General features: G+C 42.8%; 1 protein-coding gene across 4 annotated transcripts; it reads right to left on the bottom strand.

Moving 5' to 3' along the window:
- Positions 1 to 5541: 5541 nt before the first annotated feature.
- On the bottom strand, positions 5542 to 12270 carry COPS7A (COP9 signalosome subunit 7A). 4 transcript variants are annotated; one of them, XM_047868034.1, is made up of 8 exons: positions 11726 to 12270; positions 11155 to 11359; positions 9340 to 9415; positions 8792 to 8880; positions 7627 to 7829; positions 6911 to 7016; positions 6595 to 6746; positions 5542 to 6427 (listed from the first exon to the last, which is right to left on the bottom strand). In XM_047868034.1, the coding sequence occupies exons 2-8, from the start codon at positions 11314 to 11316 to the stop codon at positions 6388 to 6390; spliced, it is 828 nt and encodes a 275-aa protein (XP_047723990.1). In that variant the 5' UTR covers positions 11317 to 11359; positions 11726 to 12270; the 3' UTR covers positions 5542 to 6387. The 4 variants fall into 4 exon arrangements, with proteins under 4 accessions (XP_047723990.1, XP_047723989.1, XP_047723991.1 ...); XM_047868033.1 differs by having other exon boundaries at positions 11812 to 12270; XM_047868035.1 differs by having other exon boundaries at positions 11843 to 12270.
- Positions 12271 to 26361: the final 14091 nt, after the last annotated feature.

The following is a 26361-nucleotide window of genomic DNA, read 5'->3' as shown; positions in this document are numbered from 1 at the left end:
CAGCAGCTCTGCTAGTGACAAATCCTTATGCTTTCCTTCACCTAAGAATGTCTTTATTTTATATAACTGCTGATTGACATTTTCATTGGATATAGAATTCTGACTTGACACTTTTCTTCCAGCACTTTAAGTGTTGTTCCAGCTCCCTCTGGGTTCCATAGTTTCTGATGAGAAATCTGCAGTTATCTGAGTCATTGATTCCTTATAGGAAATGGATTCTTTTTTCTAGATGTTCTTTGGATATTTTTCTATATCTTTGATTTTCAGCAATTTGATTATGTCCGGTCATAGGTTTCTTTGAGTATATTCTGTTTGCCGTTCACCAAGCTTCTTGAATCTGTGTGTTTCTGCCAAATTTGGGACCAAACATTTTAGCCATGAATTCTTTCAATAATTTTTCTAAATCATATTTTTTCTCCTCACCTTCTGGGACTCTGTTGACACAAATGCTAGATATTTGGTCTTATCCCGCAGGTCTCTGAGGTTCTGTGGGTTTTGTTTTTTTTTTAAACTGGTTTTTGTTTGTTGTTTAGGTTGCATAATTTACATTGATTATCTTCAAAGTCATCTCCATTCTGCTCTCCAGTGAATATTTTATTTTGGTCACTCCTATTTTTCAGTTCTAAAAGTTCCACTTGGTTCTTCCTTATGTCTTCTATTTCTTTGCTAAAACTTTCTATCTTTCCATTTATTTCAAAAGCATTCTCCCTTTCTTCTTCCAGTATAGTTATACTAACTGCTTTGAAGTCTTTTGTTTAAATTCCAACATTTCTGTCATCTTGGGGTTGGTTGTCTTTTCCCTGGAGAGTACTTTGTAGGCTGAGTAATTTTATGTTGTATCCTGGATATTTTGAATATCGTTTTGAGCCCCTGGATCCTATTAAAATCCTAGTGAGAGTGTTTTTTATTTTAGCAGTCTATCGACCAGGTTTGGTTCAAGCAGCCACCTACCTTCTTTGTATTGTGGTTCTGATGTCAGTTTAACTTTGTGGTGCTATCTAGATCAGTCCTTTATGTGTGCCACCCAGTGGTCAGTCAGACCTAGACAGTGGTCCACCCTGTAGCTCGTTTCATAAAGCTTTGGTAAGATGTTGAAGGTCAGATCCATGCTTGTGCAGCTTTGAGGTGAGCCCAAGAGTTCACAACACAACTCTATGGGACTCTCGATTTCCCTCCTCTCTGTGATCTGACACTCTGATTCTCTCGTTCTTCTTTTCCCAATCCTTTGCCCAAAAAAAACCTGGGGCTTTAACTTCTCTACTTTGCTGAGCATTTCCCACTATATGTCTGGGCTAAGCATCAAGAGAACAAAGAAAGAAAAAAGCAGAGGGATTTGATTCACACTCTTGGGACCACAGCTTCTGTGGTCAAAGGAGTTCTCCCTCAGTTTTCAGTGCTTGCGCAGGCACTGTTGCTGTCATTGTGCTACTATAACTACACCACCATGGTACTGCCTGGGGCTAACGGGGGAAGAGAAGGAAAAAAGGAAAGCAACGGATTTCCCCGTCTCGGACCCTTAGAAGTCCCTTTCCTGCTCCTCAGACCTGCAACAGAGGGCTCCAAGAGGAACTCTTTCAGTTCATACCTGATGTACGCTTCCAGGTTTGGGGAGGCCTTTTAGTGCATTCTGGGTGATAATGGAGTTAGGGGGAGGGGATGGTAAGCCCACCACTGTTTTCATGGAACTTCAAATTCTGGTTCCTTCCTCCCTACCATTTACTTCTCTGAAATCTCAGATAGCTGTCCCATGCGTTCTGTCCCGGAACATGGGAGTGATGGGCAGGGGGTGTGCCTTCTCCACTTATGATGTGTGTAATCTCGAGCAAATTACATAACCTCCCTGTACCTCTTTTGTCATCTTTAGAAGAGGATAATAATGGCAAAAACCTCAGTAGGTTGTGTAGATTAAATGAGTTTATATACATAAAGCATTTAGAATAGTGCTTGACTAAGCACTTAATAAGTATGTCTTTATAATTATTAGCAAATATCATAAAAATATTGGAAAACAGAGACAGGCAGAAAAACAAAAATCACCCCAAACCCCAAAGCCAAGAGATATAACATACACATCGCGGTTTATTCTAAATTTTTTTTAATGTCTATTTTTGAGAGAGACAGAGTGTGAGTGAAGGAGGGGTAGAGAGAGAAAGGGAGACACAGAATCTCAAACAGGCTCCAGGCTCTGAGCTGTCAGCACAGAGCCCGATGCAGGGCTCGAACTCAGGAATGGTGAGATCATGACCTAGGCTGAAGTCGGACGCCTAACCGAGTGAGCCACGCAGGTGCCCCCACTGTGGTTTATTCTATTTCAGATTTTTCAGCCACGATATATTTGCCAATTCATTGAATAGACAAATGAACATTTAAGTAAAAGAATAGAATTATATTCCCTGCCCCATTTCCCAAATTATTTAATTGGGGAGAGGCAGTAAGTCACAGGATGGAACCTTTCTGCCTCCAGGTCTTCATCCCACTATCCTCCCTCCCTTTGTCAAGCTAAGTGCCACATGGGCTTCTAGTTTCAGTGGAAAGATCACATCCTTGAAGGCTTTCCTGACCCCAGGTTAGGCGTAGATCCCTATGTTAAATGCTTTCATGTCACTCTATACTTCTTAGCACTTATCACACTTTTAATTATATCATCATATACTTAAGAACCTCACAGGACAAGTCAAGTCTTCTCTCTTGTCCTGTACTTGAAGTTTCACCTTTGCACATCCTTCTCTTCCAGATGGTGACCTTGGGCCCACTTACCTGTTCTCCAAGGCCCTGCAGTAAAAACCTTTTCAGGTGATCCAAGTTGGCACTGATCTGGGTAAATCTGCTTATATAAACGGGACTTCACAGCTCAGAGTGGAGTCAAAGAGGGCAGTGAAGGGATATTTCCAGTCCACATCCTGGAGATTCGAATTCAGTAGGAACTGAAGTGGGAGGAGGCTCCAGGAATATGCATTTTCAAGAACTCCCCTGATGTTTTTGATGCTGGTGACCCACAGAAACATTGCCTGTAGTAGGAAAATTCCAATATGGCTTCCAATGATCCCTGACTTCTGACGGTCACTAGACTGGACCTGGTGACTAGAAGTAATGAGATACCTCTTCCGTGATTAAGTTACAAGACTGATTCTGCTTTCCTGATGTGGTCTCTCTGGCTCTTGCTCTGATGGAGAGGGCTATCTGGGGTGCCTCTGACCAACAGACCGGAAAGGAGGTCCTCAGTCTGGCCACCTAGGTGGTAGTAAATCCTGCTGATAATCAAGAGTGTGGCTGGAAGCAGGTCCTTCCCATTGGAACTTTGAGGTGATATGGCACCACCTAACACTTTGATTACAGCCTTATGAAGGACCCTAAGGCAGGAAATAGTGTGCCCAGACTCCTGAATCACAGAAACAGGAAACTGAGATTTTAAAAATGTGCATTGTTTTGTTTTTTTTTTAATTTTTTTTTTCGACGTTTTATTTATTTTTGGGACAGAGAGAGACAGAGCATGAACGGGGGAGGGGCAGAGAGAGAGGGAGACACAGAATCGGAAACAGGCTCCAGGCTCTGAGCCATCAGCCCAGAGCCCGACGCAGGGCTCTAACTCCCGGACCGCGAGATCGTGACCTGGCTGAAGTCGGAGGCTTAACCGACTGCGCCACCCAGGCGCCCCCTTTTTTTTTTTTTTTAATTTTTTTTTTCGACGTTTTATTTATTTTTGGGACAGAGAGAGACAGAGCATGAACGGGGGAGGGGCAGAGAGAGAGAGAGAGACACAAAAAATGTGCATTGTTTTAAGCCACTAAATTTTAGAGTAATTTGTTACACAATGTTAGATACACTGCCTAGACTGCCCCTCTAAGCTCCCAAACATGTTGGAAGACACATCTAAATGGAGAATTTCTAATCTTTCTTCAACAGGATTTCATGAATACTGACTATAGACGTTGTCTTTGCTCTTCTTGTGCATAAAGATGTACACTAGTCCAATTTCTGTTTTTAGCGTCAGACACTTTGGCTTAATTTTTTAAAGTGTCACCTTTTCATATGCATGAACTCTGAATTCTCATAAAAGCAAGTCTTCTTCCTCCTTTTACCATAGTGGGCCAGCCCTAAAGATCACCTAAGACTGCTGTACATTAGGGATCAGTATGAGAGTATGCCAGTGGTGGTAAGAGTCTTGGTTGGAAATTTTCCTGGTGCCTTGTGCTTGATTATATACGTAGGATCCTTAAATCCTGAACCAAACTTCATGGTCAAAAACTGAGCCCCCAAATAATCTGCTGCCCCATCTTCATGCTTTGGTAGCCAAGGGCCCTGTCTTTGTAAGTCAAACACAAACTTCATTTGCATGTCCTTGTGAATGTGAATGGTTCCCCTCCTGCTTTGGGTGTTAAGGAAGGAGTCCCAGCTCAGCCCACAGTAGACTTTGGAGCCATCCACTGAAGGCTGGCACTAAGAGAGGTCAGGGAAGTAATAGAGCCATTTGCTGGAAGTAGCTTACAAAAAACCCCAAGATACTAAGTTCAAGTGAAAAGTTGGGGCAGGGGCAGAGGCAGGGGGGGCAGGTTCAAAGTGCCATGAATTAGCAACTTCCACACATTGGAGGGTGTGGGAGGAAGAAGGAGTTTATTTTAAAAAAAAAATTCTTTTTTAAATGCTCTTTTTGAGAGAGAGAAAGAGCACGTGCAAGAGGGGGAGGGGCAGAGAGAGAGGAAGACAGAAACTGAAGCAGGCTCCAGGCTCTGGGCTGTCAGTACAGAGCCCAACACGGGACTTGAACTCACAAGCCACGATGAGATCATGACCTGAACCAAAGTCAGATGATTAACTGATTGAGCCACCCAGGCGCCCCTCACCCAGTCCACTTTTAATCAAAACCTCAGGATCTCACTCCACTTTCTAATTCTATGACTGAGACCTTTAGCACCAGTGAAGAGTGGTCTATCCTAAATCTCCGCCTAGAGAATAACACAACCTCTGGAAAGCAGCTCAGTCAATAGTGGGACCCTCAGGAGGCAATTGCTTCGCGTGCAAGTGGGAGGAGGGGAATTGTCCCTTACACCAGAGTTCCCAATTCTAAAGCGTGCACAGCACTACACTAGACGGAGGAGACCAATCCTCCCAGCACAGCAAGTTCTGCCTTGGACAGCAGACAGGAGCCTGCTGCTTCTTACTAAGATCTCAGAGTTCTGTGTGGTTCTGATGCAAAACCTGAAGGTTATTATCAACTCCCCCCTGTATAAGTCTATAAGAAGGAAGGCAACAGGCTGAACTCAAGCTCCTTGAAAGAAGGGGCAGTGACCGTCACTTTGCATCTCCAGCACTTATCACATGTTGGTGCTAAGTATCCAACTGCTCCTGACTGAGTGCTGGGTTACTGAGCAATTTGTCCCGTCATACAACTCAAGATCTAGGACTCTCGGCTCCTAGGCCAGGACTCAGCACATAGTATCTGGTTCTCTTCTTCTTCCAGTACTTTGCTTTAGAGGGGACTGACAATGAACCTTCTTCCCAACCATGAATACCAAAGACAGAAGATACCCATTTCAGGGCATGTTTGTAGATAGACTTCTCATAGATTTATTTCTGTTTCATGTTATATATAGATATATGTATATATACTTTTTTTTTTATACAATCTATATCCCCTTCCCTTCCCCACCAAACTCACAAAAGGAAGTATAAATCCTTCCAGGATTGCCATCAGGCTTTCCAAGATAGCCAGGGCTAAGAAAGAACCATCTCTCAAGATCTCAAGAGACAGCTGCCCTTCTTAGGCTCTGGGGTCATTGAAGCAGCAGCATTCCCAGGACCCAAGCGGAGGAGAGAGGAAAGGAAAAAACTGTAGTGTGACAGGATTCTAGGATGAAAGTGTCCAGTGACTCCTAGAATGGCAGACTGGCTCCCAGAATTCTCCGGGTGGGAATAAAGGTGGGAGCCCTATGGCTCTTCAGATGCTGCCCAAATAGGCTGGGGGTAAGGAGTACAAACTGGGCATTAAGCATGCAGGGGTGGAGAGGTACGAGAAGAAACACATGTGGGTTATGCTGGAGAAGCAGCCCCACCTACTCAATGATATATAACAAACAGGGAGAGATGTTGCTGCCCCCCCCCCCCATTAAAGAAATAGGGGGAGAGTACAGCAGGGAGGTGGAGGGAGACAATGAGACACATAAGAAAGCCACATAAAGCAAAAGTACCAACAAAATCATGACTTGTACTTGCCTCCTCCCTAGAGAAGGTGTGATATATGCTTGGGGGTCACGGAGAGGAGAGGGAGGTTAAGGGTCATGAACCTAGGATTATCAGCTGGCCAGGGGCACAGGAAGGCTCTCTGAGGACTCCTAAGGGACAGGCAGGAAGCTGGGACCCCACATCCCCAGGGAAGAAATGACAGTCCTTTCAGTTCGACTTGGACCAAATCTTGGCGCTCCCTCGGAGCCTGTCAAGGGGAAGAGAGAGAGAAAGGCTGCAGGGAATCCCCTAACGCCTGAGGGCTCCCCCCATATCCTACCCCCATGCAAATGACTGAAGGGCTGAAGACAGCTAGGTCTCTAAAGTAAAAGCAGGGCACCCCAGAAGCAAGTGGTTCCTGCCACAGTGGCTCACCCCTTGCCCTTTGAGGCTTTCTTGCTGGGCTGGCGCTGGTTGGTGCCAGGAGCAGGTTCCCGCAGCTCAGTCAGGTGTTGCTCAGGGTCCTGAGAGGTAGCCGCGGCGGCTGCTGCTGTTGTAACTTTAATGGTTTTTTTAAGGTTGGCGACCTGCCAGCATGAAAAGAAATGGGGGATAGTGAGGGAAGTTCCAGAATCTGACAGTCCCTGCCTGTCTTGTCTATCTGATACAGCCACGGTGCAAACTCCCCTGCACAGGATGACTGGCCCAGGCTGGAGGAGCCTGGGTCCGTCCTGATCCCCTGCCTGCTCACCTCGCTCTCGATCTGTTGCTTCAGGCCTAGCTGCTGCTCCTTGTGTTGGTTGGCACGGCTCACCTGCTCCTCAATGCCTGACAGCACCACCTCACAGCCCACACACCTGCGAGGATCAGGAACGAAGAAGTGTCAGTGGAAGGCAGCGGTGATCACGCACTCGTGAAAAACAGACTCAGGATATCCTGCAGCCAAACCCTTGTCCGAGTAAGGAACCCTCGCCAGGGCACCTGGAAACCACCGGCAACAAGAGTCCCAGGAGCCACAGAGACACTCAGGTCGGATACGAGAGGTATAGGAAGTGCCTGGAGTAACGTGTAACATGCGAGTAGGAACTAAAAACAAAACTGGGTAGACGTTGGAGAAAAAAAATAAAATAAAAAAGGTATATTAATGAATTTAAGCTAGACAAGAACAGAAAGAGAAAAACGGAAGTGGAAGAGACCCATGGCCTGTAGACAGTGCAGGTTACAGTACCGCTCCTCCTCCCTTCCCCCACTTACTGTACCAAGGACACTGCCTCTGGCCTCCTGCCTCCCAGGCCCTCCTCTGCTCCCTTCTGCCCTCAGAAGCCTTTGGAGGAATGAGCTCATTTCCCTTCAACGTCTGGGATTCCACCTCTGCAGCCTAGCCCAGCCCAGCCCTCCCTCCTTCAGAAGCCCCCCCCCTTTCTTGGAGTGAGAAGAGAAGGAACAGGGCCAGGACACGGGTCTCACCACTCCTGCAGGGTCCGAGCAATGGCACTGAGGTCCTGGCGCTGGATGTCCCGCCCGATGCTGTAGTCAACCTCTAGCCGCTGATTGCGCTGGTCCAGGGAGCCGCGGAGAACGTCGGCATACACAGCTTCAATGACAAGGTCTTCCAGCTGCCGCACATTGCGCAGGGCGAGGGCCTCCAGCAACACTGCATATGGGATACACTGGGGCCAGGGGCGGGGGGGTGGTTGGTTGGGCTGGGATCTGTGCAGTTCTGCAAACAGACAAGGGCTTCCAAGATTTTTCCCTCCTTTCCCCTCCTGCCCAGGCTCCCCTACCTACTCTCCGCTCCTATTCCTGAATGATTTCCTCTAAAAGGCTGGTTCTAAAGCAAAATAAGTAAAAGCACTGCCACCTGAAAAATAACATCCTGAGAAGAATAGCCAGAAATAAAATAGAAGATTTATATTCCCCTTCGACCTTATTCCTCCCACGCCACAGAGGAAGAAAGTGACATCTGCCTGGGTATCACTCCTCTGGCCACAGCTCAGGACAGCACACAGACCTTGGTCCAGATAAGCCTGACAAAACGGGAGTATGTGGTGTGGGAGGGATCTGGAGTTACTGTGCATCATTTATACTCCACCTCCTTCCAAAGAGCATCTCACGACAGAGAGACATGTGATTTATGTAAAACCATGAAACAACAAGAGAATCAAATAATAATTGGGAGAAGGTAGACAGGTGGGAGAGGGTATTTAAAAAACTGAACCTGCAGAGATATTTCTAGCAAACAGAAGCCTAGCACTTCACCAGAAGAGAGAGTCTTGTTCTCAGATCTGAAAGCTGAGGCTGTTGGTGTGGGACTTTCTCTAGCGGGGAGGGTGATTGTTAAACAAAAGAATGGCATCCCAGTTGCTATTTTGACCCAAAAGGCAAAAAGTGTTGAATGAAAAACAGAAACAAAACAGAAAACTAAGAGAATAATATTCAGGCTGAAAGGCTGCAGGCAGTAGAGTTTAGATACCTTGGAGGGACAGGGTGGGGGTGGGAAGGCAGAACAACTGTGTGGACATAGGCTGTCTGAGTGCAAATTCCCTTCAAATAGGCCCTTTGTGAAGGGATATAACTCTTTGGCTCAGGACTGGGGGCAGGGGTGGGGGTGGGGGGCAGGACTCTTACTCACCTTGACTTTGGCAGCCAGGGTGACAACTGATAGGTGTCGAAGCTTATTCTTCTGAGCCTCTGTGAGTGGGGGAAGATTCCGGGCTTCAGCTACAAAAAAAGGAGAAAGTGTAGGAAGTTCGGATTACGCTTTTGTGGGAAGCCCTAGCCTCTTCCTTTGTCTTTTTTTTTTTTTTTTTTAAGTTTTCCATGCCAATTCAAGTCTTAACCCTGACCTATATACCCCAGGAGGGTATCCCAGCAATTCCTTCTAAGTTCTTTCAGAAATTGCCCTTCTGGGGGCACCTGGGTGGCTCAGTCAATTAAGCATCCGACTTCAGCTCAGGTCGTGACCTCACAGTTTGTGAATTCAGGCCCCACACTGGGCTCCGCGCTGACAGCTCAGAGCTTGCTTGGATGCTGTCTCTGTCTCTCTCTCTCTCTGCCCGTCCCCCACTCTCATAAGGATGCTTGTGCATGGTCTCAAAAATAAATAAACATTTAAAAAAAAGAGAGAGAAATTGCCCTTCTCCCACCTCCACGACGCCAGAGCTCTAGCTCTCCGGTTACCTAAGTAATCAGCATATGTCCCATAAGCAAACACTGTGAGCAGCCGGAATGTGGAAGCGAAGTCACTCTCAGCCAGCTGCAGGAATAGGAAGGAAGATGTGACAGGATGGGCCTCTCCCCAGCCTCCCAGCCTTACCCTGTTTTGAATTCCACTTTCTGGCCCCATCTGGCCCCTCTCCCATCATCTCTCCCAGCTCACTGAGAGGACCTCTCTGCCTCTCTGATCACTCTACCTATGGGAAGGCCTCATTTCTACCTCACGGCCTTTGTTTACACTATTCTCCCAATTCACCAGGCCCTCTTCCTCCATACATCTTCAATTCCTACCCTAAATTCTGAATTGAAAACAAGTGTTCAGCAGCACGTGCACATGCATGTACATGTACACACACACACACACACACACACACACACACACACACACACACACACAGTGTTCTGGTCCTTAGGGTGTGTTTCATATTTCTGAATCTGAATATCCTTTAGGCAGTCTGCTGTCCTTCCTAATTCACCCAACACTCCTGCATTAGCCTTACTCATCTCCGACAGCTGCATGGCCTCAGCAGGTGCTGGAATTTGTGGCCTCTGTGTCAGACCTGCTGCACCCAGGAGGCTTTCATCACCCAGGTCAGCGCACCCAGATCTCCTCTCCTATCACTGATCACTCATACTGGCACTTAATTTAGGCTGTTACCTAAGAGTATCCTTCTTTCCAGTAAGAGTACCAGTCCCTGGTATCCCGCTTAGGTCCCTTACTAGTCCCTGGTATCCCACTTAGTTCTAGAAGAGCTATGCGCGTGTTTGGCTCTCAATAAATACTTGCTAAATAAATAATTTACACATCTATATCCATTTATCTTATCTCTGCAACTGGAATATAAGTTTTAGAAGAGTAATAAGCACTGTGTCTGCACTGTGTCTTGTATTTCTCTGGTATTCCCAGATGACTAGCAGAGAGAGAAACAAACACCCAAAAAATACTTCTTTTTCTTCACCTTAATGGACCCTCTTTAGTTCCACGGCCTAGGAAAGCAGGGAGAGAAAGGCAGTTTTCTCCATACCAGAGTGGTCCCAAAAAGTTAAATCCATTGACTCAGTCAATCACTGGCCCTCAAAAACTTAACACAGTTTGCCCATATACCAATGCCATAGCATCTCAGGACTTGGGCTAATGTCAAACATCTTTGTGATCCACCCACTCTAGACTTTAACTCTTAACCCTGCCTCTTCTGTGTGAATAGTTCTCTCTGCTCTGTTCCTAGCATCTTGCCACAATCTCTGGGGAAAAGACACCTTCTAACACTTCTAGACATTTACCTCACTTAAGTGAATTAGCAAAGGGGACAAAGTGGGGAGAGGAGGGCATGTCAGTTTCACGTTCGTTCCTTCCATTTGTACTGGACTTTATACTTCCCATAATCTCACCTGATTTCTATAATTAACAGTGAAGGGCAGTGTCCGCTCCAATTTTAAAAGAGAAAACTGAGGTCCTAAAGTAAAAACGACCTGATCAAGGTGACATGATTTTATTAAGGGCTACTACATTGGTGGAGACAGGCTGGTATCAGGTCTCCTTTTCTGAACCACGTGTTCTTTTGCTTAAAAATGAAAAATACTGGGTTTTACAGATCACTCATCACCAAAGGGAACTAAGAGGTTTACCTGCCTACTTATTTATGCCAGCTGCTAACTAATCATCATCATATTCTAATTCAACTGAATGGTTATGGGGTTGCCAGTGAGTCCTGCCCACCCATTCTCAAATTCAAACTTAGACCCAAGCCTCCCTGTGGGCTATCCAGGTCAGGAACCCACCTCTCTAACATTAGGCATATCCAGCAGTTCCCCAAACACGTAGACACCAGGAGCCTCCAGCACCTGGTGGATGAGTGTGGCCAGCGCTGCCCCCTTGGCTGACTTGGCCAGGAGCAGAAATTGCTCCTGGTTCTGCCCTGTCACCTTCACCTCGGCACTCATGGCTGCACTGAGCTGGGGGGACCTGGGCTCAGGATATCTGGAGCTGCAAGGAAAGAGGATGTGAAGCTGGAGGTCCCTGAACACTGGGAGGACGAGAAGCACTGGGGTCAGGGGCTGGATTGCAGACGCACTGAGTCACTTCTGCAAATGAGGAAACAGAGGTGGAGTAGTTTAAAACTCGGATCTAGGAATCCTACAATTGGCCACTTTGATGGAAACCTGACTGAGACAGGGTTGCCACGCCCCCTCCCCCATCCCTGGGCCAATCCCAAGCCCCACCACGTGCACCCCATTGAACCCCTAGGCACAGGATGTGGTGGGGGAAGGGGCGTCACATGTTGTACACCCCAATAACAGTCCCTCAAATTTCCTTGGTGCCCCGCAAGTGCCCCCAACCACGTGACCTCACCCTCAGGATCCTTCCGCGTGGCTCCGCCCCCTCCCTTAAAGAGGCCGCCCAGGGACCGTAGGCTCACGCCGACTGCCCAGTCGTACCCTGGGTCAGACTCTGCGGGCCGGCCGCTACCTGGAAGCTTCGTCTTCCAGCACACCGGGCGGGGCCGCTGCTCCGTCACCTCCGGCAGCTGTTCTGAGCCTTTCCTGCCACCTCCCTGCAGAGTCGCTCTGGCCACTAAACTCTATGGCTGGCTTCCGGGTCGTACTTCCGCTCTTAAGAGACCGGTTTGGGGCGGGACATGCCCCTCCCCTGCCTTCCGCCGGCTGAAGCGCCTGCGAGCGCCAGTCATTCTACTCTCTGATTGGCTGTTGAGGAGAGTGACGGGCGCCTTTTTTCCTGTCCTGTTTCAATAAAACTTTATTGTTGAGCGAGCGCCAGACGCTAAATGTAGAGGGAACCCCTGGTCTCCAGCAGGTACTGGGTGGCTATGTGTCAGATCTAAGCTGCCTGAAATCTGGAGATCCGGGGCTGCACACTGTGTCTGAGGGACAGGAAAGCTGTAACGGGAAAGAGAGAGGGAGAAGGGAAAGGGGGAGGGGTTGCGGGAAAGAGAAATGAGGAGATAGGAAGGAGACAAGAATCAATGATAGAAGTTTACCAGCAAGGATCACCTGGCTATTTTAACCACTTTTTTTTTTTTGAGAAGCAAGAGGAAAGAAGTGGAAAAAGTAAAGGAAGTAATAATAGATAACGTGTATTGAGTGCTTACTGTTGGTCAGGCATCTTATCTCATTGAATCCTCATACCGCATCCCTAGTGTGACTCCAGGACACCGTTTATCATGTTAGAGTGATGCTTTGCTGTGCATTACATCTTTTAATTCTTCAGAGAGGAAATACCTCTCGGTGGAAGGAAGGCATCTGTTATTATTCTCATTTTACAGATAAGGAAACTGAGGCTCATACGAATTTAGAGATTTGCCTGAAACTCGGGTTTCTTCAAGCCTGAGACCATTCTTCCATGTCACCATGATACTTTAGGGAAAATAATAAACAACTAACATTTCTATACTGTTTAAATTTCATACCAGGCTTGCTTGCAGAAGGTCAAATGAGAACAAAGTTAATGACATCTCGGAGGCCTTTGTGTTAGGCGCTGAACTAAGAGCTTTACCTAATTCATTTGATATTGATAACAATCTATTATTGTTTCAATTTTCCAGATGGAAAAGCTGAGGCCCAGGGAAGTTAAGCAATTTATAAGCAATGAAATGAGAAGTGGGGGGGGGGGGCGAAGAGAACATAAATGAAGGGAGTATCACAGGACTGTTAGACTGCTGGAGCTGAAGGGACTTCAAACTCAAAGTTTATGGTCCACATGGCTTAGTTTACGATAGCAAATGAGAAGCAGAACCAGAGTAAGGAGATGAGGGGCAGGGAGGGAGAAAGGATCAAAAAAGGAGGAGGAAGAGGCAGAGGAGAAAGAGAAGAAGAAAATAAGGGAAGAGATGACACAAAAGTGAGGAAAAGGAATCAAAAGCATACCAAAATATCCAAAGTTTGAAAGAACCAAAGAATTAAGGAGTCCAATCTTACCAATTTAAAGAGGAAAGGAAAGGGGCACCTAGGTGGCTCAGTCGGTTAAGCATGTGATTTCGGCTCAAGTCATGATCTTATGGTTCATAAGTTCAAGACCTGCATTGGGCTCTGTGCTGACAGCTCAGAGCCTAGAGCCTGCTTTGAATTCTGTGTCTCCCTCTCTCTCTGCCCCTACCCCACTCACACTCTGTCTGTCTCTGTCCCAAAAAATAAGTAAATAAGCCACTAAAAAATTGTTTAAAGAGGGAAGGAAAAAGAAAAATATGAGGAAAGAACAAGAGTCCACATATGTTCTATTATGTGCCATGTCCTTACTTATTTGTTCAACTTTCAGACTTTTTTATTTTTTTAATTTTAGAGAGTGGGGGAGAGGGCCAGAGAGAGAGAGAGAATCCCAAGCAGGGTCCAGCACAGAACCTGACATAGGACTCTATCCCACAACCCTGGGATCATAACCACAGCCAAAATCAAGAGTTGGACACTCAACCAATTGAGCCACCCAGGCACTCCAAGACTTTATTTTTTAGGGGCACCTGGCTGGCTCAGTTAGTAGAGCGTGTGACTCTTGATGTCAGGATTGTGAGTTCAAACCCCATGTTGGTATGGAGCCTACTTAAAATAATTTTTTAAAAAATTTTAATACTTTATTTTTAGCTTTAGGTTTACAATAAAATTGAGAGTAAAGTACAAAGATTCCTCATAATAAGTCCTGATCCCACATATGCCTAACCTCCCCATTAACAACATTACTCACCAAAATGGTACATTTTTTTTTTTTTTTACCAAGGATGAATCTATATTGACCACATCATAATCATCCAAAGTCCACAGCTTATCTAAGGGTTCAGTCTTGGTGGTGTACATTCAGTAGATTTGGATAATGAATAATGACATATATCCATAATTATAATATCATACAGAGCATTTTCACTGCCTGAAAAATTCTCTGTGCCCTACCTGTTCATCTCTCCCCACCCTGGACCCCTGGCAACTACTGATCTTTTTTCATTGTCTCCACAGTTTTGCCTTTTCCGGAATGTCATAGATTGGAAAACATACCATACCATATGTGGCCTTCTCATATTGGCTTTTTGCACTTTAACATTCCTCCCTATCTTATCATGGCTTAATAGCTCATTTCTTTTTTCTTTTTTTTTTTTTTAACGTTTATTTTTGGGACAGAGAGAGACAGAGCATGAATGGGGGAAGGGCAGAGAGAGAGGGAGACACAGAATTGGAAACAGGCTCCAGGCTCTGAGCCATCAGCCCAGAGCCTGACGCGGGGCTCAAACTCACGGACCGCGAGATCGTGACCTGGCTGAAGTCGGATGCTTAACCGACTGCGCCACCCAGGCGCCCCAATAGCTCATTTCTTTTTAGCACCACTAGTATTCCATTGTCTGGATGTACTACAGTTTATCTATTTACCTACTGAAAGACTTCTTTTCTGTTCCAAGTTTTGGCAATTATGAATAAGGCTGCTATAAACATCTATGTGCAGGTTTTGGTATAGACAAAGTTCTTTGTTCCTTTGAGTAAACATCAAGGAGCATGATCACTTGATCATATGGTAAACTTTAGTTTTGTAAGAAACCACTTTGGTTTGGAAGAAACTGTCTTCCAAAATGGCTGTACTCATCAGCAATGCATGAAAGTTTCTTTTGCTCCACATGCTGGCCAAACTTTGGTATTGTCAGTGTTCCAGATTTTGGCCCTTCTACTAGATGTGTAGTGGTATCTTGTTGTTTTAATTTGCATTTCCCTGATGACATATGATGTGGAATATCCTTTCATATACTTACTTGCCTTCTGGATGTCTTTAATAGAGTATCGGTTAAGGTCTTTGGCCCATTTTTTAATTGGGTTGTTTGTTTTCTTGTTCATTGAGTTTTTTGGGGTTTTTTGTTTGTTTTTAATTTTTTTTTAACATTTATTTACTTTTGAGAGAGAGACAGAGCACAAGCGGGGGAGTGGCATAGAGAGAAGGAGACACAGAATCCTAAGCAGGATCTGGGCCCCGAGCTGTCAGCACAGAGACCAACATGGGGCTTGAACTCATGAACGGCGAGATCATGACCTGAGCCAAAGTCAGACGCTTAACCAACTGAGCCACCCAGGGGCCCCAATTGAGTTTTTTTTTTTTTAAGTTTATTTATTTATTTTGAGAAAGAGGGAGGTGGTTCAGAGAGAAGGAGACAGAGAGAATCCCAAGCAGGCTCCTCACTGACAACACAGAGCCTGACACGGGGCTCAAACTTACGAACTATAAGATCCTGACCTGAGCTGAAACCAAGAGTCGAGCGCTTAACTGAGCCACCCTTCTTGTTTGTTGGGCTCAACAACAAACAAGGGCTCCCCTTCTTGTTTATTGAGTTTTTTGTATATTTTGGCTACCAATCTTTTATCAGCTGTGTCTTTTGCAAATATTATCTACCAGTCTGTGGCTTGTCTTCTAATTCTCTTCTCTAGTTGGTCTATTGCAGAACAGAAGTTTTTTTTATATTAATTAAGTCCAGCTTATAATTATTTCTTTCATGGATTGTGTCATTGGCGTTGTATCTAAAAAGGCATTAACATACTCAAGGTCATCTAAGTTTTTCCTGTTATCTTCCAGGAGTTTTATAGTTTTTCATTTTGCATTTAGGTCTGTGACCCATTTTGAGTTAATTTTGCCAAATTTCTTGTGTCTAAATTTCTTTCTTTCTTTCTTTCTTTCTTTCTTTCTTTCTTTCTTTCTTTCTTCATGTGAATAATACAGTGTTCCAGCATCATTTGTTGAAGAGATTATCTTTTTTTAAGGGGAGAGGATCAAACCATTTTATTGAGGGACTTCAGACAAAGGTCGAAGAGTTAGGAGTACAATGAGATCCAACATCCTTGGCCAGGCCAGGATCTCCCCATCTTCACAGTCACCAAAAGTGAAGAGATTATCTTTGATCCATTGTATTGCTTCTGCTTTTTTTGTCAAGGGTTACTTGACTATATTTATAGAGGTCTATTTCTGGGCTCTCTATTCTGGTACACTGATCTATTTGTCTATTTTTTCACCAATACTACACTGTCTTGATTATTATAGCTTTAAATTTTTTTAATGTTTATTTATTTTTGAGAGAGAGATAGAGCTTGAGAAGGGCAGAGAGAGGGAAACACACAATCCAAAGTAGGCTCCGGGTTCCGAGCTGTCAGCACAGAGCCCAATGCAGGGTGTGATCCCACAAACCACGAGATCGTGACCTGGGCTGAAGTCGATACTTAACCAACTGAGCCATCCAGGTACCCCTTGATTACCATAGTTTTATAGTAAGCCCTGAAATCAGATAGTTTCAGTTTCCTAACTTTGTTTTTCCCCTTCAGTATTGTATAGGCTATTCTGGGCCTTTTGCCTCAGTTTGTTAATATCCTTAAGATAACTTTCTGGGATTGGGATTGCATTGACTCTATAGGTCAAGATGAGAAGAACTGATATTTTGATAATACTGATTCTTCATATCCATAAAGATGGATTATCTTTCCATTTATTTAATTCTTCTTTGGTTTTGTTCATCAGAGTTTTATAGTTTTTCTCAGATAGATCTTATGTACATTTTGTTAGATGTACACCTAAGTATTTCACTTTTGGGCGTGCTAATGTGAATGTTGTTGTTTTAAATTACAAATTCCACTTGTTCATTGTTGGTATATAGGAAAGCAATTGACTTCTGTTTTTCTTTTGTTTATTTGTTTGTTTTTAAGATTTTATTTTATTTTTTTTATTTTTTTATTTTTTTAACGTTTATTTATTTTTGAGACAGAGAGAGACAGAGCATGAATGGGGGAGGGTCAGAGAGAGAGGGAGACACAGAATCTGAAACAGGCTCCAGGCTCTGAGCTGTCAGCACAGAGCCCGATGCGGGGCTTGAACTCACGGACCGCGAGATCGTGACCTGAGCTGAAGTCGGCGGCTTAACCGACTGAGCCACCCAGGCGCCCCAAGATTTTATTTTTAAGTAATCTCTACACCCAACTTGGGGCTCGAACTTACATCCCTGAGATCAAGAACCACACACTCCACCCACTGAGCCAGCCAGGGACCCCAAAACTTGCTATACTTGCTTATTAGTTCCAAGAGAGTTTTGGGGTTTTTTTAGGAGAATTTTTTAAATTTTTTTTTTTTCCAACGTTTATTTATTTTTGGGACAGAGAGAGACAGAGCATGAACAGGGGAGGGGCAGAGAGAGAGGGAGACACAGAATCGGGAACAGGCTCCAGGCTCTGAGCCATCAGCCCAGAGCCCGACGCGGGGCTCGAACTCACGGACTGCGAGATCGTGACCTGGCTGAAGTCGGACGCTTAACCGACTGCGCCACCCAGGCGCCCCTAGGAGAATTTTTTAAATCAATTTTTTCAGATTTCCTACATAAATGATTATGTCCTCTGTAAACAAAGACAGTTTTATGTTTTTGTTCCCAATCTGTATACCTTTTATATTTTTTAAAATATTTATTTATTTATTTATTTATTTCCTTATTACATTAGCAAGGATTTCCAGTGCAATGTTGAAGAGGAGTGGTGAGAAGGGACTTCCTTGCCTTGTACTTGATCTTAATGAGAAAGCTTCTAGTTTCGTACCACTAAGTATGATGTTAGCTGTAGGGTGTTGTTGCTGTTGTTATTCAATCTTTACAACAACCCTTTGAGGTGCATATCAATATCTTAGTTAACCTGTGGGGACACTGAGGGTCACAGAAGTTAAATAATTTATTGAAGGTCAGTATAATTAGCTGAGATCCAAATGCAAGTTTGTCTGATTTTGACACTGTGTTAAGAAAGAGAAGAAAAAGGGTTGCCTGGCTGGCTTAGCTAGTGGAGCCTGTGACTCTTGATCTCAGGGTTGTGAGTTTGAGCCCTATGTTGGGTGTGGAGATTATTGAAAAAAATAATAAAATAAAATCAAGAGAGAAAGAAAGAAAGAAAGAAAGAGAAGAAAGAGAAGAAAAAGCAGAAAGGAAGGAAGGAAGAGAGAGACAGAGATAATCTGAGATGTAGTCCTTGGGCGCCTGGGTGACTCAGTTAAGTATCTGACTTTGATTCAGGTCATGAGCTCGTGGTTTGTGGGTTCAAGCCCCGCATTGGGCTCTCTGCTGTCAGGATGGAGCCTGCTCTGGATCCTCTGTCTCCCTCTCTCTCTGCCCCTCTCCTGATCTCTCTCTGTCTCAAAAATAAATAAACATTTTTTAAAAATCTTAAAAAAAAAAGAAAACAAAGGAATAGAGATGAGGAAAGAGGATAAGGGCAGAAAAATAAAGATCTCCAACAAGAAAATGGGAGCTAATGAAATTTAAGCAAAGCCTACAAAGTAACCATGCATTCACTTGTTACTGACAGTTATGTACAAGGTCAATGGGGGGAGGGGCTGTGCTCTGTTTTTAATGTTAAGGATGAAAAACAAAATGCACTGAAATAAAGCTAGAGAAGCTGACTGACACCAAGGAGTCAGACACATAATAATATATTCATCGTTGATTCAAAAGGTTATACATTGAGCACCTCTTATAGCCAGGCATTGTTCTAGCTACTAGGCATATAGATAAAATACCTTGGTATTTACATTCTTGGTATTTACATTCTTGTGTTGAGACTCAGGTAGTGCATACATATGTACATTAATGGTCAGGAGGTAATAAATATTATGAAGAAGAATAAAGCAAGGAGAGGGGTAGGGAGAATGTAGGAGACATTTGGTATTTTATTTATTTATTTTTAAATTGTAGTTTATTTTATTTTTTTTCTTTTTTTTTCTTTTTTTTTTTTTTAATTTTTTTTTTAACGTTCATTTATTTTCGAGACAGAGAGAGACAGAGCATGAACAGGGAAGGGTCAGAGAGAGAGGGAGACACAGAATCCGAAACAGGCTCCAGGCTCTGAGCTGTCAGCACAGAGCCCGACGCGGGGCTTGAACTCACGGACCAGTGAGATCACGACCTGAGATGAAGTCAGACGCTTAACCGACTGAGCCACCCAGGCGCCCCAATTGTAGTTTATTTTAGAGAGAGTGTGCACATGTGAGTGGGGGGGGCAGAAGGAGAGAGAGAGAGAATCTTTTTTTTTTAATTTTTTATGTTTATTTATTTTTGAGAGAGAGAGACAGAGTGTGAGTGGGGGAAAGGCAGAGAGAGAGGGAGACACAGAATCTGAAGCAGGCTCCAGGCTGTGAGCTGCCAGCACAGAGCCCGATGCAGGGCTCGAACCCACAAACTGTGAGATGGTGACCTAAGCTGAAGTCAGACGCTTAACCGACTGAGCCACCCAGGCACCCCGAGAGAGACAGAATCTTAAGCAGAATCCACACTCAGTGTGGAGCCTGACGAAGGGCTTGATCCCATGACCATGAGATCATGACCTGAGCCGAAATCAAGAGTTGATGGTGCCCCACTATTTTATATATTGTAGTAAGAAAAGACCTCTCTGATAAGGTGACAATGGAGCAGAGATGTTAAAAGAAGACAAAGGAGCAAGTCCTGGGGATTTCTATGGGGACGATATTCCAGGCAGAGCCAACTACAAATATAAAGGCTCGAGATGAGAACATACTTGATGTGTTTGAGGAACATCAAGGGGGCCTCTGTGGTTAGAGCAGAGTGAGCAAGGGGAGAGACTTAGGGGATGAGGCCAGAGAGAGAACAAGGTGACTAGCTCTTATCAGGCCTTGTGGACCATTGTAAGGACTTTGGTGCTTACTCTGAGTGAGATGAGCAGCCAGTGGAAGATTTGAGCAGATGAGTAACAGGTTCTTACCCATATATTTAAAATAGGAAGGCTGTGGGGCACCTGGCTGGCTCAGTCAGTGAAGTGTGTGATTCTTGATCCCGGGGTCATGAGCTTGAGCCCCACACTGGGTGTAGAGATCACTTTTCAAAAATGTTCTTTTTTAATATGATGGCTGCATGGACAGAAACAATGAGTCCAGTCTGGGCTCCACAGTAATTACCCAAGTGAGAGATGGCTGTGGGTTAGATGAGGGTGGTAGCAGTGGAGGTGAGAAGTAGTTGGATTTGGAATTTAATTTAAAGCTTGAATAAAGAGAATTTGCAAATAGATTAGATGTGAGGTGTGAAAGAAAAAGAAAGAGTTAAGAACAACATCATACAGGCAAGTAGCCCCAAACTGCCAAAGTGCAGATCACATTAATCTTATATAAATTTTGCAGAAAATAGGAAAAGAAAGGACTCTCCTCAACTCATTATATGGGACCAGAATTGCTTTCATAACCAACCAGAAAGGGGCAATATTAGAAAGGAAAATTATATAGGCCAATTTCATTTATTAACAGAGACACAAAAATCTTCAATAAAACACTAGCAAACTGAATCCAGCAATGTGCTAAAAGATAATACACCAAGACTAACTTGAATTTATGTCAAGAATTCAAGGGTAGCTTAATATTAGAAAATACACTCATTCTATTCATCATATTAGTACCTTAAAGGAATAAATCACACAATCATCTCAATAAATACAGAAAAAGCATGTGATGAAATCAACATGCATTTTTTTTAAATTTTTTTTCAACGTTTATTTATTTTTGGGACAGAGAGAGACAGAGCATGAACGGGGGAGGGGCAGAGAGAGAGGGAGACACAGAATCGGAAACAGGCTCCAGGCTCTGAGCCATCAGCCCAGAGCCCGACGCGGGGCTCGAACTCACAGACCGCGAGATCGTGACCTGGCTGAAGTCAGACGCTTAACAGACTGCGCCACCCAGGCGCCCCAACATGCATTTTTTATAAAAAAATTTTTTTAGAGGGGCACCTGGGTGGCTCGGTCAGTTAAATATCAGACTTTTTTTTTTTAATCCAAGTTAGTTAACATAATGATACATACTAATGTATCATAATAATAACATAACATAATAATGATTTCAGGAGTAGAATTTAGTGATTCATCACTTACATATAACACCCAGTGCTCATCCCAACAATTGTCCTCCTTAATGCCCCTCAACCATTTATCCCATCAGTCCACCCAACTCCACCACTAGCAACCTTCAGTTTGTTCTCTGTATTTAAGAGTCTTTTATGGTTTATCTCCTTCTCTGTTTTTATATTATTTTTACTTCCTTTCCCTTATGTTTATCTTTTTTGTATCTTAAATTCCACATGTGAGTGAAATCATATGATATTTGTCTTCCTCTAACTTATTTTGCTTAGCATAATTCACTCTAGTTCCATCCACATTATTGCAAATGGCAAGGGTTCATTCTTTTTTTTTTTTTTATCTCTGAGTAATATTCCATGGTATATATATACCACAACTTCTTTATCCATTCATCAGTTGATGGACATTTGGGCTCTTTCCATACTTTGGCTATTGTCATTAGCGCTGCTATAAACATTGGGGTCCATGTGCCCTTCGAAACAGCACTCCTGCATCCTTTCAATAAATATCTAGTAGTGCAATTACCGGGTCATAGCATAGTTCTATTTTTAATTTTTTGAGGAATCTTCAGACTATTTTCCAGAGTGACTGCACCAGTTTGCATTCCCACCAGCAGTGCAAAAGGGTTTCTTTTTCTCTGCATCCTTGCCAACATCTGTTGTTACCTGAGTTGTTAATTTTAGCCATTCTGACAGGTGTGAGGTGGTATCTCACTGTGGTTTTGATTTGTATTTCCCCAATGATGGGTGGTGTTGAGCATTTTTTTAAGTGTCTGTTAGCCATCTGGATGTCTTTTTTGGAAAAATGTCTGTTTATGTCTTTTGCCCATTTCTTCACTGGATTATTTGTTTTTTAGGTGTTGAGTTTGATAAGATCTTTATAGATTTTGGATACTAACCCTTTATCTGATATGTCATTTACAAATATCTCCTCCCATTCCATAGGTTGCCTTTTAGGTTTGCTGGTTGCTTCCTTCACTGTGCAGAAGCTTTTTATCTTGATGAAGTCCCAATAGTTCATTTTTGCTTTTGTTTCCTTTGCCCCTAGAGACATATCAAGTAAGAAGTTGCTGCAGCCAAGGTCAAAGAGGTTTTTGCCTATTTTCTCCTCTAGGATTTTGATGGCGTCCTGTCTTATGTTTAGGTCTTTCATCTATTTTGAGTTTATTTTTGTGTATGGTGTAAGAAAGTGGTCCAGGTCCATTCTTCTGCATGTTGCTGTCTAGTTTTCCCAACACCATTTGCTGAAGAGACTGTCTTTTTTTCCATTGGATATTCTTTCATGCTTTGCCAAAGATTAGTTGGCTATACGTTTCTGGGTCCATTTCTGGGTTCTCTATTCTGTTCCATTGATCTGAGTGTCTGTTTTTGTGCCAGTACCATACAGTCTTGATGATAATAGCTTTGTAATACAGCTTGAAGTCCGGAATTGTGATGCTTCCAGCTTTGGTTTTCTTTTCCAGGATTGCTTTGGCTATTCGGGGTCTTTTCTAATTCCGTACAAATTTTAGGATTGTTTGTTCTAGCTCTGTGAAAAATGTTGGTGTTATTTTGAGGATTGCATTGAATATGTAGATTGCTTTGGGTAGTATCAACAAACATCTGACTCTTGATCTCAACTCAGGCCTTGATCTCAGGGTCATGACTTTGGCCAGCACTGGGCTCTGTGCTGGGTGTGAAGCCTACTTAAAAAAGTATTTTAGAAAACTCAAAGAGAACTTGTTAATCTGATAAAGGAATCCGTGGTATCACTAATTCTATTCAGTCTTGTAATGGGGATCCTAACCACAGCACTAAGACAAGGGAAAAAAGGATAAAGGATGAGATAAAAAAGAAGCAAAGCCGTTGCCATTTTTAGAAAATATTAAAACGTGATAGCATATGTAGAAAATTCAAAAGAATGGAGGTGCCTGGGTGGCTCAGTTAGTTAAGGATCCAACTTTTGATTTCAGCTGAGGTCTTGATATCACAGTTTGTGAGATTGAACCCCGTGTCAGGCTCCACACTGACAGTGCAGAACCCTCTTGGGATTCTCTCTCCCCCTCTCTCTATCCTTCCCCATCAATAAATAAGTAAACTATAAATCAATCAATAAATAACTTGCAGAAGATAATATAGAATATATTCATGAATTTGGAGTAGGGAAGTATTTCTTAAGACTCAAATACACTAGCTATGAAGAAAAAGATTGATCAATTTTACTACATTAAAACCAAGAACAGGAGCACCTGGCTGGCCCAGTCAGCTGGGTATCCAACTCTTAATTTTGGCTCTGGTCATGATCCCAACATTGTGGGATCAAGCCCTGGCTGGGTTCTGAACTGAGTGTGGAGCCTGGTTGGGATTCTCTCTCTCGTTCTGTCCCCTCTCCCCTGCTCATCCTCTCTCTCTCTTTTTTTCTCTCTAGAATAAAAAATATTTTAAAAAGAATGTTTAAGCCTATGATTAAAAAAAATCAAGAACATCTGTTCACCAAAAGACAGGTCACAGAACAGAAAGAAGTATTTATAACATATATGACTAACAAAGGATGTATCCAGGATGTATATAAGTTAATAGGAAATATTACAAATTAATAGGAAAAAACCTCCTAACAACAGAAATTATAAGCGTGAACTAAAGATTTAAACTACAACTTCACAAGAGGTAATCCACAAGGTCAACAAACATGAAAAGTTGCTCCCCTTCATTAGTAACCAAGCAATGCAAATTAAAGCCATAATGAAATATCACTGTATGAACAAAAATAGCTAAAATTAAAGTCTGAAAAAATCAAATGTTGACAAGAATCCAGAGTAAAAGCAATTCTCATATATAGTTAATGAGAGTACAAGTGGTTAAACCACTGTGGAAAACTGGTTAGCATTATTTAATAAAGTGGAAGATGCCCTATGATGCATTAATTCCACTTCTACATACATAACAAATACATACAGTTTTATACATATATCTTCAAAAGCAGACAAAAGAAACTATATAGTTAAGGAATGTACACACATATGAGGAAAAGCAAGGAAGTAATTGGCGTAAAAGTCAGAATACTGCTTACCTATGGCGAGGAGGGAATGATGTATGAGCAAGCAGGAACACACAAGTCCTTTTTGAACACTGGTAAGGTTTTTTAGTTAGCCTGGATGGTAGTCACGGGAGTATTTCCTCTGTAAGTTTTCCCTTTGTAAGTACTCGATATATTTTATATTTATTTTTGTTGCATTTGTCTTTACGTGTGTCACATTTCACAATAAAAATGAGCTTTAAGGAGCATTTAATTCAACACCCATACATGACAAAACTCTTAGCAAACTAGGAATAAAAGGGATTTTTCCTTAACTTGATAAAAGTTATTTTTAAAAAACACACAGAAAACACTCTTCTTACTGGGAAAACATTGGAAGCATTTCTTTTAAAACCGGGAACAAAAGGAAGATGCCAGCTATCACTGCTTGTATTCAACATTGTACTAAAGATCCTGGCCAGCACAAGAAAAGGAAATTATAGGCATAGTATCAGAAAGGAAAAAGCAAACTGCCGTCATTTGCAGATGACATGATTGTCTTTGTAGAAAATTTAAAAAGTCTATAGAAAAATTATACAGCAGAGAGAGCTTATCAAAGTGGTTGGCTCTAAAACCAATATTGAAAATCAATTGCATTTCTATTTACCATCAAAAACCAATTTGAAATGTCATCTTAAAGATACCATTTACCATAACACAAAAGCAATGAAGTGCCTAGGAATAAATAAAACCAAAGATGTGCATAATCTGTATGCAGAAAATGACACAACATCATTGAAAGACATTAAGGACCTAAATAAAGGAAAAGATATCCCAAATGCATGATAGGAAATTTCAATATCCAAAAGATGTCAGACTCAAATTGGACTTTGGATTCAGTGCAATTCCAATCAAAATCCTGTGGAACTTGACAAGTTGATTCTCAAATACAGCAATGGCCAAGAAATGGCAAAATATTCCCCCAAAAGAGTGTATTGGCAAGGTGGCATTTGCTCTAGGAGATATCTAGGTTTATTTTAAAGCTATAGGACAGTGTGCTATTGGTGCAGGTTTTAAAAAGTTGACTAATGGGGCGCCTGGGTGGCTCAGTCGGTTAAGCGTCTGACTTCGGCTCAGGTCATGATCTCACAGTCCGTGAGTTCGAGCCCCGCGTCGGGCTCTGTGCTGACCGCTCAGAGCCTGGAGCCTGTTTCAGATTCTATGTCTCCCTCTCTCTCTGACCCTCCCCCATTCATGCTCTGTCTCTCTCTGTCTCAAAAATAAATAAACATTAAAAAAAAAAAAGTTGACTAATGAAACAGAATAGTGTCCAGAAACAGATCCAAGTAGATATAGAACTTTGATACATAACAGAGTTACCAAAGCAGATCAGGCAGAAGGGAGGGACTATTTAGTAAATAAAATTGGGATAACTGATTTTCCATATCAAAAAATGCAAAATAGATTGTCATAAAAATCCATCACAGAAAATCAATTCTAGGTAGACTTAGGACTTAAGTATAAAGAGCAAAAGTTTAAAATCTTTTGAAGAATATGTAAGAAAATATTTTTCTGACCAGGAGGGTAGGGTGACTTTTTTTATGTAAGATACAAAAAGCATAATCATAAATTAAAGGTTGATGAATATGCCTATATTAAAATGAAGAACTTCTGATAATCAAGATACATCATGAGAAAAGTAAAGGACAGGTCACAAATATCTCACAAAAGAGAAGATATTTGCAATATATAAAGCTGACAAAAGATTTGTAGCCATAATAGATAAAGAACTCCTACAAATGAGTAAGAGTCAAAAAGAAAAGGTGTAGGGGCGCCTGGGTGGCTCATTTGGTTAAGCATCCAACTCTTGATTTCGGCTCATGTCATGATCTCATGGTTCATGGGTTCAAGCCCTGAGTTGGGCTCTGTACTCACAGTGTGGAGCCTGCTTGGGATTATCTCTCTCTCCTTCTCTCTGCCTCTCCCCAGCACTCTCTCTCTTTCTATCCCCCTGCCTCACAAAATAAATAAATGAACTTAAAAAAAAAAGATGTAGAATAGTATACACAGTATGCCGATTTTTATGTAAAACACACAGGGGAATAAGAATTTATATTACTATTTGCTTGTGCATGCAGAAAC

This window comes from Prionailurus viverrinus, chromosome B4, assembly GCF_022837055.1.
Source record: "Prionailurus viverrinus isolate Anna chromosome B4, UM_Priviv_1.0, whole genome shotgun sequence".
Lineage (NCBI taxonomy): Eukaryota > Metazoa > Chordata > Mammalia > Carnivora > Felidae > Prionailurus > Prionailurus viverrinus.
Note: the sequence above shows the minus strand (reverse complement) of the source record. Positions and strands in the feature narration are given on the sequence as shown.

What these genes read in the sequence shown, in the direction of transcription:
- COPS7A (XM_047868034.1), bottom strand. Translation starts at nt 11,316, where the DNA reads ATGAGTGCCGAGGTGAAGGTGACAGGGCAGAACCAGGAGCAATTTCTG. An exon ending in ATATGCCTAATGTTAGAGAG is followed by an intron (nt 9,416 to 11,154) that starts GTGGGTTCCTGA and finishes CTATTCCTGCAG; the next exon opens with CTGGCTGAGAGTGACTTCGC. An exon ending in GACATATGCTGATTACTTAG is followed by an intron (nt 8,881 to 9,339) that starts GTAACCGGAGAG and finishes CTTTTTTTGTAG; the next exon opens with CTGAAGCCCGGAATCTTCCC.